Source organism: Thermobia domestica, chromosome 17 (assembly GCF_964235325.1).
Source record: "Thermobia domestica chromosome 17, izTheDome1.hap1.1, whole genome shotgun sequence".
Taxonomy (NCBI): Eukaryota; Metazoa; Arthropoda; class Insecta; order Zygentoma; family Lepismatidae; genus Thermobia; species Thermobia domestica.
Window position 1 is genome coordinate 155755501 of NC_137470.1, and position 18139 is coordinate 155773639.

The 18139-nt window shown below is 35.0% G+C and overlaps 1 protein-coding gene across 4 annotated transcripts in view; it reads right to left on the reverse strand.

Moving 5' to 3' along the window:
* LOC145674429 (pickpocket protein 28-like) overlaps nt 1–18139 on the reverse strand; it is a 216180-nt gene that overhangs the window by 59143 nt on the left and 138898 nt on the right. For all 4 annotated transcript variants that reach the window (XM_081744475.1, XM_081744476.1, XM_081744478.1 and 1 more), the window contains exons 10-13: nt 16578–16640; nt 13873–13990; nt 7868–7953; nt 5056–5099 (exon numbers count right to left, since the gene is read on the reverse strand). In XM_081744475.1, coding sequence (XP_081600601.1) covers nt 5056–5099; nt 7868–7953; nt 13873–13990; nt 16578–16640 — 311 coding nt within the window. The remainder of the gene's footprint in view (nt 1–5055; nt 5100–7867; nt 7954–13872; nt 13991–16577; nt 16641–18139) is intronic.

Consider the following 18139-nt stretch of genomic DNA (forward strand, 5'->3'; position numbering starts at 1 on the left):
TTAGTAGTAGTTTCACAATATACTTACATGCTCATGTTGCAGGTTTTTTGCTGCAGATTGTACCTTGGTATCTCCTCAGGGTAGGCAGATGAGTAATCGAAATCCATTTCATAAACTTTAATAAACCACTAACAACATTACGCAGAACACAAGCACTGATACACAACACAAACGAACAACTTAATTAGCAAAAAATAAAACAAAAAAACCTTTAAAATTTTGAATATTTGTTTCCGGAAATAAATTTTAATTATTTTATGGGTTTGTGCACATGTTTGCCACGACAAATATCATCATCTTTCCATCGTCGGCCTTGTTCTTCCCATACAAGGCTACCACGTTCTATCCAACGCCGGACCTGTTTCTTTTCAATAGCAAGCAAAACTTGTAGCCTCTCAATTGAATATACTGCTTATAATTCGCTGTTTCACTGCATTGAAGTTCTTGCAATCACTTATGCACATTGTTAAGTACTGGGTTATTTACAGCTGATTTATTCAGCTTGAAGACAACTAAGAAATAGCACATGTCCTCCTTGAACTTAGGTTACTCGCTTAGTAAGTTTATCCCCGTTGTGAATAACGCAGAGTTTATTCGATAGATAGATCAACATTATCTCTTTCACATAATATTCACGTGTTTGTTGCACGATCTAAAATAGATAGCAGTGTATATAAAATACTCTGCAGAAGCACGTATGCAAGTCTTTAAATTGCTATACAGGTTGGGCGCCAAATTTCAGCTCGGGTGAAATCTAGGGAAATAGACTGAATCAGGAAGAGCATTCGAGAAGTACGTAATCTTAAGTGGCTAACATCAGCCAACTATTAGTAAGTTGGATCTATAGTCAAAGCCAAAGCGCATCATTTACCAAATGATTCCGGTGTTTAGGTCTGTAAAATCGATGTCATGTAGAGAAATTTAGGCCATTGAACAGAATTTCGAGCACAAGTATACCTATAGATACTCATGCTTAATCTGCTGTTCAACTGAAACAAATTTTAACAGATTTTGTAAACTTAAACTAGAACTATCCCTTCAGGGTAACCAATATATGGTTTGACTTGCCAACTGTACTCAATTCCTTTTGACCTGAAGATTTTAGTTATGATCGTAATATCATTACCAATTGAATTGTATTTAAAAATAGGACAATAATCAAGTAACGTCTATTAGCATGTTTATTTTTTAATCAATACTACCTGAACCTGCGCTTTCTACAGAGCCCATCATTCACGTATGAGCATGAATCTCCTTGTCATTCCTCACAACATCTATACATGTCCCCTTACAGACACAAGTGAAGGACATCTTCCTAAAAATCGGCAAGGAGTACCATAAAGGAAAGATTTTTTTCGATTATTTTTTCAATATCTCGCACCGTTTGCAACATTGAGCCTACTTTCGGTTGGAGTTTCTAATTTATGTATGATCAGGGCTTTCTTTCTTCTTGCATGCAGTATGTAAGAATCAAATACATTACATACACAATTAATTATGTCAGTGATATATGGTGTTCATTGGGCAAAACAATCCAAACAATAAAGATACATCTTAGGCTGGAGAAATTGTTATCCTTCGTTTTTCATTATCATTTTTTCATGAAACTAACACCTGAGAGATATACAACCCCTATATACTAGGTGTGGTGTTGGAATGTATAACCTGTAGATCTCGTAGGATATGATTGCTTACTCTTAAAGTTTCAACACTTCCAGTGTACTCCTAAAAATATAATAATGGTCACATTTTTTCAGTATTCGACTACAACTGGACAATCTACAAAATTTGAAATTGACCAGTGAAAAGGACACGTTTCTAGCACCTGTGGTTTTCGAGATCTCATTGTCGAAAGGATTGGGGACGAACATATAAACCTAACATTTTAATATATAGATGAAACTCAGTTACCTCGCAGACTACCCCTAATACATCCAAGAACGCCAGAAACATAAAAAATGACACCGTAAATTTATCCCAATGTCCTAACTGGTATAGGTTGAGCAACTAATGTTATGCAATATAGTGAACATCCTGTCGAGAGCAATAGATACCAGTTGGTTCGATCTGTTTAACTTTGACGCCAAAAGCCTATATGATTTTGCTACACTTGATAAGATATGATTTTGATACAGGCTGGTTTTGTTTGAATAAGAAGGAAGATAATAGTATTTAGAAACTATGTAAGAAGAAAATTGCTACGAACTTATGAACTGGGATTTATTATTGAATAAATAAGACGTTATATAAAAATACAAATGTTGACAATATTTTGACTAAATTGCAATATTTTAAATTGGAACTTTCTAAGTCAGCACAAGTAATACATGTATTTCACAAGTGATGTAATAATGTAATACGAGGGCTGATCAATAAAGAATGACCATCAATGAATAAAACATAATCACCTGTATTAATCCTCCAAATGTTGACGGCCTTTTTCAAAAGCCCCCATTACATGCAATGCACTTGTCCCAACGTTTTTGCCAATCATCAAAAGCCATTTTTGAAGAGATCCATCAAAATCGCCTCTGCAACTTTCTCCACTGCCCCTGAAGATGCGAAACGCCGTCTCCGGAGGTGTTTCTTCAAAGTTGGAAAAAGGAATCTCAAGGGGCTAAATCAGGGCCACATGGAGGATGGAGTACATACAGGACATTGATCTTTTGCAAGATAGTCAATAGCAACATTGGCAAAATGGGACCTGGTGGTGACATGATGTAGCATCCATCCTGTTTCTTTCAAATGTGGTAGTTTCCGAGGAATATGACCTTGAAGGGTTTACAATACACCCTTATAATACACTCGTGACAGTTGTATGTGGTGGGACGACATGTTTGTACACCATGCCTCGAATATCGACAAATGAGACGACCATAACTTTGCTAGCAGAAGCAACCACTCTAGTTTTCTAGGGTGTTGGGGATGAAGACTTCCACGCAGAACTCTGCTGTTTGGACTCAGTCATAATGATGAAACAGAATTTCAATGCACTGTACTGTTCTTCGCGTGTTACTTCCATGTTGCTCTATGCGAAACAAACTACGTGTGCTTGAATGGCTGTCATGGTCATATTCCTGACGCCATGGCCTTCAAACTTGCTCGATCTATTCGTTACTTCTCCCACTACACAGACGTGTTTAGTTTTCTGTGCCTTGCTGCTGTATTCATCCACCTCATAAACACTGATCATCAGTTTTTATTGATCAGCCTACGTACTTAGAAAATACACTATACTGTTTGAATAACACCGATTAAAAGTGTCTATAGCCTACTTGCTTATAGATTAATTCCCTTAGATCCAGTATTTTTTAAAGATTTGTTGAAGATACAAAATTAATGCAGAGTTTACACAAATGTAGGATACTGTTTACTTCAGTTACTTTTAAACCAAGAGATAAATCAGAGCAAGTAAATATTAGATTCGATTACAAAATCTTCACCTCACGTAAAAATATGATTTCAATATCCAGTAATGTAATAGATACTCTGTTAGTTAATATTCTTTTTGTTTTTAATAGTATTGACACTCCAAATGATTGTTACATTTCCTACGTATTTATTTGACTAAAAACATGTTGCTTAATAAGTTCGTTATATATTTCACTCTTCAAAAGAATAAAATCTTGGAATCACATAATCTTACTGTAAGTGTCTAGCTGTTAGTAAAGAAAACAATATATTGGCTTAGTTTTTGACTTAAATCCAATAGCAATGGAATAATTGAATGATTTGCATGAACCGTGAATACAAATTTCACATGGACAAATAGAAATAAAGTGTTAATTACCACAAAAGATAATGTTGAAGTTAATCTTTTAAAAATTTAATTTCTAATTATATTAAAAGAACATTTTATCTAAAGTTTCTCTGATATGAACGAAACTAATTTTGCTAGCTTTTATACTATTGAACAAATACACCGACTTTCATTCGACATAACAAATTCCTGTTATTAACTTTGAAAACGTTTCCTCTATACTTACGAAATCTCAGAGAGATTCACAAAAAATTTGCAAACAGTGAAATTTAAAATGCCAACTAAAAATTTCGAAGTTTATTAAGGTAATTGAAAAATGGAAAATGAATTATCTTCGCAACATCTTATTTTTATTTCTAGAAATCGATAAACACAATGTTTAGTTCTACATTATATTATGTTTAAATTGAAATATAACTGGTGTATTTTAACTTATAAATTGATTATCGTACATTTTATACTGATATCAGAGGTAGGCAGGGTTACTCTTTTGACAAATTTATAAAATGACACCAAAGGAGTTCTAAATAAAACTCGACAGCCTGTCTCGGTGGAGCTGTGGCCAATTGTGCAATTTACTTAGTCGTCGTTTCTAGGGTGCAGTGCTTGAAAGAAAACGCCATTCGCAAAAAGAGGACCAACTTCGTAATATATTTATTACGTAATGAACTATACACCATATTTCAATTGAAGCCTTTCTTCTTATGAGAACAACATTAAAGAAACCTTGCTACACACATATTGACTGTTCAATAAACTGAAAATTTTGTTCAATTGACACAATCAAACAAATTTTTCATGTAGAAAAGTGTCCATAAAACTTGTAAGGTTAGCGTCGGGTGACAGTACACAAAAATTAATGTTCTTCTACTGACATATGATTTCTACTTTGATTATAAATTTATCATTTCTTTTCCTACCTGTTGACACCTAAGAATAATCTATATTTTTGATACTATTTAAATTCATTGTCGTTCTTAACATCGTATTCACATAGTTCTTTTTTCATTATACACAAATAGGTACCTTTTCTGACTAATTTTGGCGTTAATAAAGGTGCTCAAAATTTCTCTAAAATACAATTAATCTTAATCAAGAATTATATTTTTTATTGTTCTAATTTCAATTTTATTTATTACGGTTTCACTATGAAAATAATATATTTTCGAAAACTATAATCATTCAGATACAGAATAAACTTTTGCGGCGAGATATTTTTCTCTCAATCTTTGAAAAACCTTCTTATTACAAGTTAACCTTATGGTAAAAAAGTATATTATTTCCAGCATACTTACAATACTAAACCCCATACATAAGCCAAGAATTCCTCCACAGTTGGCTGAAAGACAACATTCGATAGCATAAAGAACTTGTCACTTAAATTTATGAACAGCGTGTGGATATAAGATGAACAAAATTATATTTACACTGATATGCAAATCATTGTCGTGAGAATACTTGTTTCTATATTTACGCTAAAATTAGGTTGAAAAGTGGATCTTTTTGATTTGTAAAAAGTGGTGAATGAATAAACTGACTTCAGTATGTGTATCATTTTATTCTTAATTCAAAAAATCTGATTTATTTCAAAATATTGGACATTGTACTTAAACTAATAATTCATCCAGAAAAATGGCACAATAGTTATACTACACGGAATTCAACTTTGAAATTGTACATTTTTCAAATAACTAAATTTGGTAATAAATTCAAACAAATCTTAACATACGTTTAAATCTCCAAACACCGTATGAATGCAGATCTCTAACATGGAGTTCAAGAGTTGATTAAAAATGTTTGTGTATACCATTGCGTAAGCGTATACCATCACCAGCTAGTGTCTAACATTTTTTTTTTTCTTGGGAGGAGATGAAACCAGGCGGAAAGGGGCGTTACACACTTTAAAATAACAAGCTACAGTGGCTCTGTGCTAGAATGCTCACCGTTGGCGCGTGGAGTTCTTGGTTTGATCTCAATTCACAAGATGGATTTTGTGGTAGACAAACACCGTGTGCGTGGATTTTCTCGGTTCTTCCGTTTTCTCCTAGTTTCGTAATTCCACCGTAAAGAGTAATAATTCTAGAATTTAACACTTATTTGAACGAATCCCTGCTTCTAAATCTTAAAGAAATTGAAAATTGTTTCACTCCATTCTCTTGACTACAATATACGCGTATTCATTCTCATTTATAATATCTAATGGATTGTTCATTTCCAACAAATCTGAATAAAATAGAATCGTGAATCCAATGGTGATTAGTGTTCCAGGCATCTTTTTAATTTTTATTTTTAAATGAACATTCTTATTAGTGTTCTGCCGTGTCGTGACAAAACGCTGTAACTTTGGCGGAGAAGTTTTGCGAAAATGAGCCGTAAAGTTTTCATCCGAAAATGTGATGTGTATCGTGTAGAACCAGTGTAACTAGGCAATAATGGTCAACCAATCAATTTTCACCAAATCTAATCACACAACATGCATTTACGTAACATTACATGTAACCACGTGTTTCCAAAGTCAAGATACACTGGTTCTACACGATACATATCACATTTTCTGATGAAAACTTTACGGCTCTTCTTCGCAAAACTGCTCCGCCAAAGTTACAGCGTTTTGTCACGACACAGCAGTGTTCCAACAGCGTGACTGTTTTCGCTGTTGGAAATATTAATGCAACACACACTTAAACACATACATAGAAATTGTACATGAACAAATATGACCTGAAAAGTTCTTAAATAAACGAAAATGAAAACTTAAAGCTAATTAATTATTACGAAACTATGGTACCCCAAACACTTCTTAATTTCAATTCTACTTCTTTATTTATTGCACAAATGTTTAACTCTACCACTTCATATATTAAATGTTAGTCACTTATCGGATATTCATCAAGTTTCAGTAGAGATATGAAAACAGAAAAGTAACAAAAGTGTAGGAACGTCGAAACGAATAATGTGAAATATCCGGAGATTTTATAAAATATTGTATGCTGTGAAACAAAATGAAAGTTTGAACAACATTGGTTTCTTTTTCATATGTCTGAGGTTAAGTAAAATCACTTCGTATCTTTCTTATGATAGCAATAGCTCTGTGGATACTAAAGATGTCTTCTGGATATTTATTCGTTGTAGAGGCTTGGGTTTTATTCTAGTTTTACAGTTTGCTACACTCACATCTTTTGAACAAACTAGAGCACTTGTAGAACGCCTTACTTAGATCTCAATCGACGAATGCTCAGTGCAATGTTGGTTGCCTACCGCTGAAGGATGAGAAAATTGGAAGTTTGAATGCTCTTTTGATCGTGTGTATACAAAGTACATCATTTCATATTCCATTAAATTAGAAATTATAAAATTTATCTTAAAATGTGTGCAATATTTTCATTCTTGGAGTTCCTTTTGTGTAATAAACTTCTGAAACTTATATTACAGTACATATCAATCATATATAAAGTGTGTGTATATATATATATCTGTACTAAGAGGGCGCAAATACCGCTTTTTAAATACAGTTTAAGGTCTATCTTTTCATCATAATGCTCCAAGTGGAAACGATTGTACGTGGGATATCGCATAGTATAAGAGCTTTAGCATATTCAAGACGTTATAACAACGTTTCTGCACGAAATGTGAGTTTGCGCGAAGTTTCAATGCATAAGGCTGTTTCCGATGTTAGCATGTATTACACTAATTCCGGAGGATGATCTATTGTTCCAACTCCCATATTTCCCTGCCGCATATTTGATATTGACTATTATACCTGAAGCAAGTACCCGAGACCATGGATCCAGAAAGTATCTATATTAGCCACTCGACCACAAAAAAATACAAGCGCGCTCGTGGTGTACGATTCCCTCTACTAATGTAACTGAGGGATTAGATATGGGGAGAGAAAAAGAGGAGAAATGTAATTATGTTTCTGCTAATTAACTAATTTCAACCCTTTTGATCTGTTGTCACTCATTATTATTATTGACAGTAGTAGTATTATTATTTTGTTTTATTCTTCTATACACCAACACTTTTGACTTATGGGAGACTTCAGAAGATCTCAAACTTTCAGCTGTTTCTGCGCGAGACTAAATGAAGCATGAATCTTTAACTTACCTAGAAAGTCTGTTAAGCCGTACAGTTCTGTTCTCCGTCTTCCTGGAAATTGCAAGTGCTCATAGAAGATAAAGAAATTTGCTACACTGAAACAAAAACAAGATTATATTGCAACGTCCTTATATAATTTATGCTTTTGGGGGTTATAGATCGTTAGTACGACATTAATATGATACAAGCAAAACGAAGATCTGGGAAACATGTCCTTACACAGATTCGGGAAGAACACTGGGCATTCGGGGATTTTTCTACAGTAGACTATATCTATAAATTTTGTATGTTTATAAAGCTTTTCCAATTGTGGTGACTTTCATCTTGGACTTTCCGAACAGTATTTAATTTCCCGCATTCGAGTACGTGGAATGTAAAGAGGAAGTTACAGCTGCTACGAAACAGTCTTCAGGAACAAAGTATTACACTTTGTTAAAGTTTTTTTTATTATTATTATATGCCTTCATTTATAATTCTAAAATATATAATTAACCCCTTGCGTTCCATGTGTCATTTTCCTATGTGCATGTTGTGGAAATACCAGGTCTTTACTGTTAAAAGTCCTTCTAGACCGTTATATAGGGCATAATTATTGTGCAAGCACGAGGATAACATTCATTTACTGATTAAGAAAATATTTGCATTGTGAAACATTTGGACTGAAAAAGGGAAATTTTGATGTTCCGAGGGGATGTTATCCTGTTTCAGATTGGCAACACTGACCGGAGATCAATTTTTTTCCTTTTTCCGATCTCGAAATACGATATCGAAGTTGCCAATTGTTTATCGTCAAAACAAAACCATGTCTAGGCCTGTCATCTACTGAGACGAAATATTTTTTTTTCTGTCAGTAAGGTGCTATCAGAAAGGAGAAATAGAACTAACTCGTGCCTTTCATCCACTGAAAAATTTCATCATCTCCAGAATTAATATACCTTTAATGAAGGATACGTTTTCATGGCATCTCCATGGATGTCACTGGTATTTTGCAACAGAGTATTTTTATGAGATTCACATTGATCTCATTGGAACTCAAGGGGTTAATATGTATGGAGCAGTAACTGTTTTATTAATATGTATTCTTCTTTTCTCATGTTCTTATCGAGAGGATAATGTCTTCCAGAAACATAAGCTGTGTCTGTGTGTGTGTGTGTGGCGGGGGGGGGGGCAGTTCTGGGTTATTATATATCCCTGTCAATTGCACAGGGATATTTCGAAAGTTTACTGCACGGACTTGTATGATATGTGAAATTAATATGAATTTACAATTTGATTTGTGTGTTGGTTTTCTTTTTAATAATAATATTTGCCACAACAATGGACAAGCACAACACACCACATTCTACCAACACACCTCTCCGACTACTTAACGAATTCTTATCTTACCTTCCCAATTATATTCAAGCAAAAGAAACTATTACTAAATCCACTTGCTTTACTTCTTTTTCTAAACAAAAAGAAAATTATTGCAGTTCTTAAAACGTTACAGTTTCTCCCTGTTCTGAGTTAAATAAACGTAGGTTTTGTAACATTCATAACAACTCTGAAATATTTCTAAACATAATCTCACTCAAATTCTTTGCAGTATTAGTAATTATATAATATTTGCACCCTCTAAATATGACATATTATATATATATATATAACATAACCTTTGTAAAACTATATTCTTTATTTTTAATACCTAAAAGATCAAGTTTCCTCTCCTCTGAGCAATAGACTCTTTAAATTTAGAAGTTGCATGTTCGTAATTGCTTTCATTTTTGTTGTAGCGATACCAATGCAGCTGAATTTATGAACATTTTCAACATTACGAAGGAACCGATATTATTTAGCAAGTATCCTTTAATCTGTTATTCAGCATTTAACTCAGTTCATGGCATTTGCGAAACAAAAAGTCCCCGTCTCTCAGCTCTATCTGACTGGCACTTGAATTACAATTGTTCCTCTTTCTATTAAGTTGGATAAAACAAACTAATCCTGCTATTTTTGGATCCAAAAGATCCAATATATTTCAGACAAAAATTTTCTTCTAAGCCTTATATCTCGAGAACTACATACAGTGTAGTCAAATCCAAACTATCACTTAACTCAGTATGATGTGCTTATTCCGTAAAAAAATTAAAACTCGATTAAGGAGCCGTTGAAAAATGTTGTGGCCCCTGATTCAAAAAATTCAATATATTTCATTCAATGAAACACGTTCCTCTATGCCCCATATTTTGAGAACTACATATAGTGTAGCCAAACCAAAACTAACAATTTACTCAGTATGATGTGCTTATTCCGTAGAAACTACGAAAACTCGATTTAGGTGCCGTTCAAAAATTTTGTGGTACCTGATCCAAAAATCCAATGTATTTCATTAAATCTAACATTTTCTTCTAGGCCTTATATCTGGAGAACTACATATAGTGTAGGCAAACCCAAATTATGACTTAACTCAGTATGATCTGCTTATTACGTAAAAAAATACGAAAACTTGATTTACGGACCGTTCCAAACTTTTGTGGCCCCTGATCCCAAAACTACTTATTGGCCAAGATCTCAGTCTTTTGATGCATTTTTTGGATCATTCCTAAAATTCTTCTTTGCTTAGTGACAATTCATGAAAGCAGCACATACTTTTTTTTTTTTTATGCGAACATTAACCATTAGTATTTACAAATAACTCACAAGGAGTATAGCCTGTTATCTTTGACTTAATATGCACAGATAAGTCATCTCTAACATGTACACGATCTATTTTACACTGCTCAGTACTACAATTTAAGTTCTTACTTTCTTTTACGAGGGGAAGTCAAAATGTAAAAGAACTTCAATTTCTCGCACTAGGGTTTGGTAATTCTGCTAGTAGCCAGCACTGAATTAATGTCGTCTGCAACCATTCTATGCAACGTGTCACTCTTATTCCCACGTTAGTCGAAGTATAGCAGACCGATCAACATGGCAGCTCCATTGTCGATCTGCACCAAAGAGGAAATGATGGCCGTGATTCGCTTTTTGTTTGAAGAAGGTTTTAAACCTGCAGAAATTATTCGTCGAATGCAAGTTCAGTGTGTAAAGTATTGGTGATTTCGTCCATTGTGATCCGTGTGTATTCCATCACCATACACTCAACGACTTTCCAATTGTCCTCGGTCATTGACGTCGATGGCCTGCCTGATCTTTCCTCGTCACAAAGAATTTCTTCCTTGTTTGAAACGCTCTATCCATTTATAGATCTTACTTCGCGATAAACAGCTGTCACCATACTGCAATTACATTCAATGAATAAATAGCCGCAGGTTTAATACCTTCGGCAAACGGAAAGAGAATCACAGCCCTCATTTCCTCCTTGGTGCAGACCGATAATGGAGCTGCCGTGTTTAACGGTCTGCTACACTTCAACGACTAACGCGGGAATGAGTGTGATACATTGCATAGAACTGTTGCAGACGACACTAATTCAGTGCTGGATAGCCATATTACCAATCCCTAGTGCGAGAAATTGCAAGTCTCTTTACTTTTTGACTGTCACTCGTATGAAAAACTTACATTAAGAAAAACCAACAATAGTTACAGTACCTGCTTAAAAGTAATATAATGTGTTGTAAGGATAAAGTTTCAGAACAGCGTTATATTTATATAAGGAATGTGCATCAATCAACAAATCAACATGGAGACCATCGACATTAAATACAAAGATTTGAAGCATTCTGTCATTTATTATTATATTCAACTGCTGGCAATCATTTACCCTTTGACATTATTTACAAATTTAGATAATAATTTTACAAAAAGAATAAAAAAAAACTAAGTTATCATTTTAGCATTATTGTTACAATTTTATTCCGTGCTTTCTTTGATAAAATGAATATTCGATATCATTATCAATAATAGACGTAAACAATAATTCTAGAATACCAGAAGTTGATTGCAGTGAAGAACATTTACACCTCTCAAAGTCCTTTCCCTCCAAACTAACAATAAAAGAAAGTTCTCGCCTGTTATTGTCTTGTAATTTTGTTTCGTGACCATGAACAGCAGTGAAACTTATCCTTTCTCTGAACTTAAACATTTCTGTGGTTGGCTCTAAACCTTGTTAATAATTTATATTTTCGTTCGAGTGAAACGCATGACGATCATGGAACATATCTGGTACGTTTGAGAGTGTCATTGAGGACACAGTTTTCGCTACCAGTGAGCAAGCGATCAAAGATGGGTGTGTTCAGGTGCTGAGTGAGAAAGAACAAACAGGCTTTCACTATTTGTTCCTTGTTGGTAGCTGATAATGTGAATGGTACCTACTTGCTTAACTTATATGACTTTTCTATCCCATGCAGGTGCACTCAGACTGTTTCAGCGGGAACACGGAACTTTTCTGGAAGTTTATCACATGTTATACCACTGTCCTCCTCGATGACTGCTTTCAGGGCCCTGTCATCCAACACATGTCGTCGTCCACTGCGAGGTTCATCCGAAAGTCTCATCTCCCGAACGGAATTTATAGAACCAATTCCTGGCGGTGTGTTTGTTCACGGCATTCTCCCCAAATGCCTGGCATATGCGGCGACTTGAAGCGGCAGCTGACAAACCCCGTTTTAAAGTCATACTACAAATACAAGCGAAAAAGTTGCTTCGATACTTCCATATATTTTCAACACTGGACGAAGTATGACTGCTCTGTGTGCGCAAAGTGCCTGTATTAAAGAAGGTGGATGACTCGACTAACTCCCGATCACTTAGCCAGGCACGTGCGTCATTTCTTCCCCTGTCTGTGAGCGCATGATAAATGTGACGTCAAAAACAGCTAGAACTATTTTGTTTACCTTGTACATACACGACTCCAATATAACCTTTATCAAAGCTTATTTTTTGACAACTCCCAAATTTAAAGATGGGTCAATATACACATGTCAAATCGTAAGGGGTTATATCAAAGTACCAGAATGAGAATGAACACATACACTGATCTATATAAGCATATGTTGTAAACAAACAGCTTAGAAGATAAATTAAGACAAAAATTGGGTACGTGCCAAAAAAATGTTAGTTATTTTAACAATTTTTATAAATGAAAGAAGACATGATGAACCATCCAAATTTATAGATGTACTGTATGTATGTATGTCCCAGGGAACAATTACATTCCTTTAATTTTTAACAATTCCAAATTTAAGGAGTTGCCCTATGTACCCCTCCCGAAATTTGAGAGAATTGCAACAAAGTACTCATGTCTAGGGGTAAAAGTGGATCTGAAAAGGTAAGGGGACGACGGATGGCGTCACGCCGTCTCCATCTTTCCCCATTGTAATTCTTTAGGAAGTGCATGGACGCCATATACATTTTCGGAAGTGGGGAAACCGCGTTCCCCTCATTTTTACCTTGGCTTATGTCCTATAAAAGAGAATGAGCGCATGTTCTCATCTATAGGACCATACACCCACATCACTGAGGAAAAAGTATGTCAAAGAATCTCACAATTCGAACTTTTGTCATTTTTAATCATAAATGAGGATAATACGGACCATCAAACCTTTAAGAGGTACACACCTCGGTTCTATATTACCCTACCACTTTTAGTTTTGGCGATTTCCCAAAATTTAATAGCTAGTTAAATGTACCCCTTCCAAAGTTTGAGCTGGTGGGCCAGCGTACTACTTCCAAAAACAAGAGCCGCCGTCTTACATAAAAATATTCCACATGATCAGGTCACGTGTCGTTCCTCAATCAATCAGAAATATTAGCTGAAGTAACACCCTTACTGCCCTAACATACCTGAATCAAGACTAATTTAATTGTAAAAATATTTGTTTAACATTGTGGTTACCAAAACCCTTCTTCAAGGTAAAGTTGTTCCCATTCAGTACGACTTTGGGGAACTGGAGATTTCATAGTTACTTTCAAAATTTAGTAGCTCAAAAGTTGGGAAGAAAAATGAAAACTGGCCACCACTTGTCTGTTTTTATTTGGTTCGTAGTGCTCTATGAATCACTGCTTAAATATTAAAGAAACATATCTATTTCAATTACCTTCCACTTTTCTCACGTTCATTTCCTTCTGTGAAAGTATACGAGATGGATGCCTCATATTGAATTTCAGTACATGAAGGATAGCAGTTGCAGTCCCGCAAAACCTCAGCTACAAGCCCTGTAAAATATCGTCTTACTTATAATTATGAAAACTTAGACAATTTTCGGTTAAATTCGAGAAAAAATGTTCTATACCTTTTTCAATTGGTACAGATCTGTACACAGGAAAATTAATTTTCTGCACAGTCTTTACTACAGAGTAACATGCATAGTATTAAAAGAGGATCAGACTATCTGGAATTATCACCAAAAATAATACATAATTGGTAAGTAGAAAACAATTAAATGGAACGATAAAGCAGAGGATAAAAAATGAATACTGAGTGATAAGAGTGTATTAACGAGGGTTAACTGAAAAACTCATAGCTAAACCCAGAAATAGTGTAGACAGAATGCCGAAATTGTACAATTTTGAAAAACACCTCTCTCTATGTACAAATATAAACGGTCACATTAATAATGCAATTCATGTTGTGTTTTCCAGGCCTCTGAAGATGATTGTGTGCGCGCAACCAGCGAATTTCACGATCATCAAGTTCACATTTTTGTTCCAAGGAAAGTCACGGAAGTAAATTCATGAGGAAATCAGTGAAACATTACAAGACTATCCCTCCGTCATATACAGTGGTGAAGAAGGGGTGGCACAGATTAAACGTGGCAATTTCTAAACAGATGATACTTTACATACAGAATGACCAAAAGTAGTGACTGTCCCCGAAATTATGGATGCAATTCGTGACATTCTTGAAAATTGCAATATTTCAGCAAAACGTGTGTCAGAGATAGTGGAAATTTCTCTGGAACGCGTCGTTAGCATAATTCATAATGACTTGAGCATGCGAAAGTTCTCGACATAATGGGTTCCCAAAAATTTGTCAGATCAAAAGAGTGGAAGGGTGACGGCATCAAGTGAAGTCTTTTCCCATTTTGCCCATAATGCCGATCAATTTATGTCACGAATAGTAACCACGGAAAAAAATATGATTGTAGTACTACGATCCTGAAACGAAACAACAGTAAGTGGAGTAGTAGCATTCATTTTCCTCTCGCCCCACGAAGTTCAAGGGACAGAATTAGGCTGAAAAAGTGTTTGCAACATTCTTTTGGGATAAGGATGAAGTCGTACTCATAGGATACCTCCCCAGGGGTCAGATATTTAATGCAGAATCTCCATTACTCAAAAAATTGAAAGACAAATTCAAAGTGCAACGCCGCCCAAAATGAAAATAAAGGAATTCTGTTCCTTCAGGAAAATGCACCACTCCATCAAGCAGTGCAAACAACTGACATGGCATGATCTAGGATTTCAATATCAATCGGTACTTAGTTTCCAATGTCAAATAACACTTGAAAGGACGCCATTTTAGATCTGATACGGGTTGTGCTACGAACAGTGGTGCGAGGAAGTCTCCAGATTTTTTAAACTGGTCTGCAAAAACTGGAGCACTGTACAAGGAAGTCCATTGAACCTCGGGAGAAGTATTTAGAATAACTAAAACTTCATCATTCCACGTGCACTCCTTCTGGGTTGGGCTGCGAATTTTTCAGCAACTCCTCGTACATTTCTACTCAATATGGTAGATGTCACATCAGTGCTTTTAAGAAAGATAACTAAGGGAGCACTAGTGCATACCAATTACTAACTAAAGATCAGCACTCTGACATTACGTTATATTGGGAGCTAATAAATTTAATTCCGTACGTTTATTATCATTTGCAGTAAAGAGAAAGCACAACCCTCTTTATCTCCTTCCAAAATCAAGCTCTGGTGCTCGCAAATTAAGCTGTTATAAGCCCATTCTATTAATATTGAATGCCGACAAATCATGTGAGCTACTTTTTAAATAATAGTTGTATTTAGTTTATAATAAACAAAATAGTATTTAAATACAGTTACTAAAATTAAATAATAATGCTATTTAAAGACTAGTTCAGGATTCCAAAACAACATTATAGGTAATCAAATACAGTAGAGTTCATTCCTCTAGTCGCTGCTTTATCTTAGATTTTGGAGGAATTGTTATTCTGGCAACACTGTAATTTCTATGGATGGCAACACTGAAAATTCTTCAGGTTCATAATTTCTGTTGTAGAATAACATTATCTATGACTATGGTAAGTTGCATTTCATTATCTTTTTTCACTTATGAAAAACAAGCAAAACAGAAATGGTAAATTTTGTACTGTTTTATAAAAAATGAAATGAAATCTGAGTTTTACGTCCCACGATTATGCTGGCTAGGCTAAAGGAGACTGTGGTGATGTGAGATGAATGAAATGGTGGAATGAAGAAAGTGGGACGGGAGCACCCCGAAAAACTCATGCACAAGGTGTTTGTCCACCACAAAGTCCACTTGGCGCGAGCTGGGATCAAACCAGGGACCCCACGCTCCAGAGGTGAACGCTCTACCACTGAGCCACCGCGGCCCCTGTACTATTTTTTGTATATCAGGTTGTTAATTGGGGCTAATAAACATCACTTATGTGTTGCTTTTGGCTCGATTTCCAGCAATGACCTCCTTTAGTCTCCTTGATACAAAATCTACCAACCAAATGTTATTAGAAAAAAAATAAAGAATTTTTCTTTTTATAAAAGGAAACATTCGTTAAGTTACAATTTTTAATTTAAGGAACCACTTTCTTACATTGATCCTGAGTTAAGTAGCAGTCGACTCCGATCTCGCCACAATATGAAGAGTTGGCATCACCTAAGGAATGAGAGAAGCATTAGATTAGGGATCATAAAATAAAAGGTTGTAACGAATAATGCATTTAATACTGAGTTGGTTCGTTATTTTAACTTCTTATTTACATATTTTTACTAGTTTTTCTTAGAAACTTTGATGAACACTTCTGTCAGTAAATTAATGATAAAGCAGAAATCATGAAATTCTAGGATGATTCCATTCTTCAGGTTTGTACTTTATGGTTGCATAACTAGATGGATGTGGGGAAGGGTATCTGCAAATGTTCGTCTTAATTCTTTGTGTGTATCACGTAAAAAATATTTTAAATTTTGCACTTTTAAATCTGCCATTTCTTCCCATGAAGATTTTTCATGTTAATAGCATTTATAAGTAAGAATACTCATTCCTTCATATTACACTAAGAACAAAAAGTAATCCAATTTACTAAGTTGTGCTTTTAATGTAGGTTTAACACAAAGTGATAACGGGATAAGACATATAATTAGAGTTAGAAAACTCTGGTAGAGTAAGAAATTAACAAAATATCAAATATTCGTTTCTTAAATAAGTTGTTATGCATAATTTTAAATAACGTGTACGTACGTACATGTGTGTGTGTGTGTTTGTGTGCGGAGTTGATTGACAGTGGAAAGTATGTGAAAAACATAAGATTTGATCCGGATCTACATACGAAAGCAGCACACTGGTCCGTTGGTCTAACTTTCGAGTCCCTCGATCCTTGGGTCGTCGACTATGACCCACGGGAATCTAGTATCACCCTGTCTATATTTTGGCATGGGTACGTTGGGCCCACCTTTTAATTTTAGGGACGGGTGCATAGGACCTTTTCTTAAACTTTGGAAATTCCCAAAACTCAAAATGTGGTGGGGTAGTATCGGACCATAGTGTGTACCTCTGAATGTCTCAGTGGTCCATGTTCTCTATTGTGATTAAACAGTTGCAAAGTATTCAAATTTTTGAAGTTTTGTCGAAATTTATCTTTTAACCCCTTAAGGACTTAATTATCAGGAGATTTTCTGGCAAAAAATACCCATATTTTTTATTGCTTGTTTGAATTGTTTGAACATAGAAGAGAACATAATAAAAATCTCTCTTCATAAATCTTTTCCAGTGCGTAGTAAAAATAAGCTAAGAAACTTGCAGATTTTTATCCCGAGATATCTCGGGGCTATAAGAAGGTATGGGGACGAATAGATAGCTGAAACATTCGTGCAGCGACGATATTTATTGCTAAATGATATACATAATGTGGTGTGCAATACATAATAAAATGACGTTTCAAATTCCCTACTTCGTATGATTTTTAGTCCCAAGTATTCTCGTCACAGAGTGATACACAGAACAACTACATAAAATTCAACACAGATATGCTAGTGACGCTGCAGTACAAAACCGTTGGACACACTACAACACCATTAGAAACATTTCTTAGACCAAATAAGTACTTCGAATACTAATAGACGGCTTCTTTCGTGATAAGTACAAAGGAATAAGAAAGT